At 48.4% G+C, this 4,426-nt stretch overlaps 1 protein-coding gene across 2 annotated transcripts in view; it reads right to left on the minus strand.

Moving 5' to 3' along the window:
* Positions 1 to 2,857: 2,857 nt before the first annotated feature.
* GJA5 (gap junction protein alpha 5) overlaps positions 2,858 to 4,426 on the minus strand; it is a 16,522-nt gene continuing 14,953 nt past the window's right edge. The window contains exon 2 of one of the 2 annotated variants that reach the window (XM_008066010.1): positions 2,858 to 4,092. In XM_008066010.1, coding sequence (XP_008064201.1) covers positions 2,983 to 4,059 — 1,077 coding nt within the window. In that variant the 5' untranslated portion in view covers positions 4,060 to 4,092 and the 3' untranslated portion in view covers positions 2,858 to 2,982. The remainder of the gene's footprint in view (positions 4,093 to 4,426) is intronic. The other variant, XM_008066011.1, reaches the window with a different exon arrangement.

Consider the following 4,426-nt stretch of genomic DNA (forward strand, 5'->3'; position numbering starts at 1 on the left):
ATTGATACCAGGTGAACTCCCAAGTTTCCACACCAGTATCATAAGATATGTTCTATGATCTCTTTGCGAGACCTCTTTAAAATAGGTTTACTGCCCTGATAAACAAGATTGTTGATAGTTAAGATAACTCTTTTGCTGGTCTTTTTCATTCTTTGTTTCTTTCTCTTGGAAGTAGCACCCACCTGTTGGTGAAGGGCTGGGCGGTTTCTTGACCCTCTCTTTGGAGCAAGAATCATTTCTACTCTTCCAAAAAGATGAGATCTCAATCAGAAATGCCCCACTGTCAGCGAACCTTCCTGGACCTCAGTTTACATATCTGCAAAATGGGAACACTGAGACCGAGTTCACAGAGTCATTCTTGGGGTCTCTACTTTTCTAAAGCTTTCCCACTTTTTAAGGCCAAGGTCAAATTTCCCCTCTTCTATGTGGTTTTTTGGGTGTTATTCATATGTATCACTTCTTGGAAACTTATGGTTCTTAAAATCAATAATAAATGAATTCCCATGTGATTCTAATCTAATTATCAGAATAAAATTATGTGAATTAGATTGATCACCTTAGGTAAATTTTGGGCTCCATGGGGAAAGTTCTGAAATCATCCCTCAGCATCCCAGGTTTCCAAATATTATGCTTTCAAAATAATAAAAATAATAAAAATGACTACAACAGTAACAACAATTACCATTTAATGACAGATTGTTATGTCCCAAGACTGCTGAACTCTTTACAGTCTCTCAATGAATAACCCTACGAGGTAGATATTACTAGGGCCCAGTTATAGATGAGGAAACCAAGGCACAGAGATTAAGTAGCTTGCTGGAGTCCAGATATAAATCGGCAGCTGGAGTTTTAACTCTTGCATGCCTGACTCCAAAGCTCTTTGCATGACTGGTTTACTGATGGGTGAGGTCCAAGTGCCCCTCCCCCACCAAGCCTGCCATCCTTCTCTTGTAGTCACAGCATGCAAGGACACAAAGGAGAGACAGCTGTAGAGACAGAGTTTTATTAAGACAAATTACACACTTAACTTTCTTTTTCCTTCCTGAAAGCCATACCATCAAGGATTGATCTCGTAGAATTTCTAATTCAAGAACACTCATTTTATAAAACAACACATTTCAGAGATAGAAAGAGAGAGACTCTTAATCCCAGGCAATAGATGAAAAGATGTCCCCTCCAGTGACCAGGGACGACCAGTCATTCTTTCCTAAATGGTTTCCCAGTCAGTTTCCTCCATTTCTCTACTCTCATCCCTCTTTCCACCCACCAATAGCATCCAAATATCAGCAGAGGGACCCAGAGATGGGCAGATGGGGCAGAGAATGAAATTCCTTCTGGGTCTTCACCCTCCTCAGTCCCAACCTCTCATTTTAAGCTGATAACACCAAGACAGTTAGGCTCAGCCCCTCTGCCAGGCAGCTGAAGAGGAGGGCAAGAAGACACAAGTTTCTTCGTGATTTCCTTTCCTTATTTCAGGGCTTTCCTCCTCTTCACCCACCTATCAGTGCATAGACACACACACACACACACACACACACACACACACATGCATGCATTTTTAAAATGTAACCATCTCTCCATGAATCTCAGTATCCAACTCTGATCATCCTTTACCTGCCTCCAAAACAGTCCCTCCCCCCATTATAGATCCAGTGAATAGATAAACCAGGCCAGTCCCTGGGGAAGGCAGGGTTTTTTTTGACAGCCCCCACTTTACAGTCTCATTAGGGGCACTAGGGAGACATAAGGATCTCTGTGCTGTTTAAATAAGGGCCCTGCCAAGAGAGCTGGAGATTCCCCTCTGTTTCCATGCCCCTGCTAAAGCCTCCAGGGAGAGAGAGATGTGGGGGCCTCCCTAGCTATCATCACACCTCCTCTTGGCACCTTAAATGGGCAGTTAGTAAGGGAAATAAATAGGAGGGAAAATAGTTTTCCAGTGTTTTCTCTCCTTTTTAATTTTCATCTTCACAGCAGAATTATTTTATTTCCCAAGGGGAATCCGAGAAGCCCAATGTCCTCTTTGTTTTAATAAGACCAGGCAAAATTCCACAGGCCTCAGTGACTGGTGATCTGGTCAGGATCTGAGCAAGAACGATGGCTTCTTGAGTATTCCTGTTGACAAGGTCTTTGGGGGAGCACTGGGTGAACAGCCAAGGGATGAAAGGAAAGGATGGTTTCTATCATCAGACTGAACTATAAAGAAGTCACAGGATGACAGGTGGTGGCAGGAATTGCAGTGGAGTCTGTGTGTACAGTGACTCACTAGAAGAGCTGGCACCTCCATGGGCTGGGTGTACACCCTGCCAGGGGCAAGGATTGCAACATCCCTGAGGTGGGACATTGCCAGAGGCACATATCAAGGCACTTGTAGAGTTGAGGCTGCTGGCCAAGTTCCAAGGACCCCCTTTTAAGACTGAATAAAGGGAGAGACAGCCAGGGACAGCTCAAGACCATCTCACCACCACTTCAAGGAATGGCCCATGGAGACAAGAAATTCAAAAGTACATCTAATGTAAGTCCCTTGATTCATGCTCTCTATTGGCTGAGAACTTTGGGCTCTTCCTTGGGGGAGAAAGGGTGATCAAGTCAAAGAGACACAGGAACGTAGAGAGCCCATCTGGTATATTGCTGGTGTGTCGAGAGTCATTCTATCCCTCCAGCTATCCCTTCCAGGCCATATTTTGCCATGGAAAAAATCCCTTCCTCTACCCTGTTTAATGAGTAATCTAAATGGCTTAATTGAGTACACTGGGTAGAGGATGGGGAGGGGATAGCAACTTGGGTGGGTGACCATGTCTCTGACTAAACTCACAGAGTCTCGGCTATACTTTCTGGAATTAACGATCAAGACCATTGGGACCTGGGGCCCAAAGGGAGCAGAGCAGTGGTGACAATGAGAAAGACGAGGCTCGGAAGGGACACATCTTCCTTCTCCGAGCCTCTTTTGTTACCAAATGGTCTTGGACCTCTCATGCTGGAGGTTTACACTGATAGGTCATCCGACCTGGCCTTGCTGCTGGCCTTGCTAAGACGGCGCTTGTCACTATGGTAGCCATGAGGGAGGCGATGACCTGGTGAGACTCCATTGGGCACCTCAGGCTTCTGGTCGAAGCCGATGTGGATGAAACCCTCCCCAGGAATCTGCTCCTGGCCTCGCACTTGCTCAGTGGCCAGGTTGTCCGTGTTCTGCTGGGAAGCTATATTATTACTGAAGGGACTGAAGAATTTTCCCCTGGGGCCATTCTCCAGGCACTGACTGAAGTCAGGGGGTGGTGTGCAGCTCTGGACTATGCCGGCAGAGGGACCAGGAAGCTGGCACTCAGGCACGCCCTGCCGCGACTTGACAAATCGCTGTCTGACCTTCTTCCAGGCTAGGTGGTAGAGTTCAGCGAGGCTAAGGAAGAGGGACAGTCCAGCCACAGCCAGCATAAAGACAATGAAGACATTCTTCTCCGTGGGTCGCGAGACATAACAGTTGACCGGGTGGGGGCAGGGACTCCTGCGGCAGACATGCAGGGTGTTCAGGAAGATCCCGTAGAGCAGGTACTGGCCCACAATGAAGGCCACCTCCATGGTGGTGCGGATCAGGATGCTGCAGACATAGGTGTTGAGTAGCGTGCCCTGGAGAACAATCCTTCCGTTGGCTTCCTCCCAGCAGGACAGCTCTGCTTTCTCGGCCACCGGGTACTCATAGGAGCCGGCAGCCGGGACCTCTTTGGCCCGCTCAGCCTCCCGCCGCTTCCGCTTCTCCTGCATGCGCACCGTGTGCATGGCGTGGCCCATGTACACCAGAGAGGGCGTGGAGACGAAGATGATCTGCAGCACCCAGTAGCGAATGTGGGAGATGGGGAAGGCTTGGTCGTAGCAGACGTTCTCGCAGCCAGGCTGAATCGTGTCACACTGGAAATCAGCCTGCTCATCCCCCCAGGAGGACTCGGCAGCCGTGCCCAGCACCAGCATGCGGAATATGAAGAGGACCGTGAGCCAGACCTTGCCAATCACCGTGGAGTGCTTGTGGACTTCCTCCAGGAACTCTCCCAGGAAGCTCCAGTCGCCCATCTTGGCTCAGCTAGCAGACAAACGCCTAGCCTTCTGCAAACGGGGGAGAGAGAAAGGAAGAAAAAGGATGTTTCTACAAAGGTCTGGAAGTTCCCCTCATGCGCTGGGATTTCACTGGTCCATACCAATGTGTTATTTAAGAAAGTGCAACTTAGCCTGGGCAACAAAGTGAGACCTCGGCTCTACAAAAAATAGGAAAAATTAGCCAGGTGTGGTGGCGTGTGCCTGAAATTCCAGCTATTTGGGAGGCTGAGGAAGGAGGATCACTTGAGCCCAGGAGTTTGAGGTCTCAGTGAGTCAAGACTGTGACACTGCACGCTGGGTGGGAGACAGAGTAAGAACATGGAAGGAAGGAAGGAAGGAAGAA

The sequence above is a fragment of the Carlito syrichta genome, unplaced genomic scaffold (assembly GCF_000164805.1).
Source record: "Carlito syrichta isolate Samal-C Ts95f unplaced genomic scaffold, Tarsius_syrichta-2.0.1 Scaffold308835, whole genome shotgun sequence".
NCBI classification, from domain to species: Eukaryota; Metazoa; Chordata; class Mammalia; order Primates; family Tarsiidae; genus Carlito; species Carlito syrichta.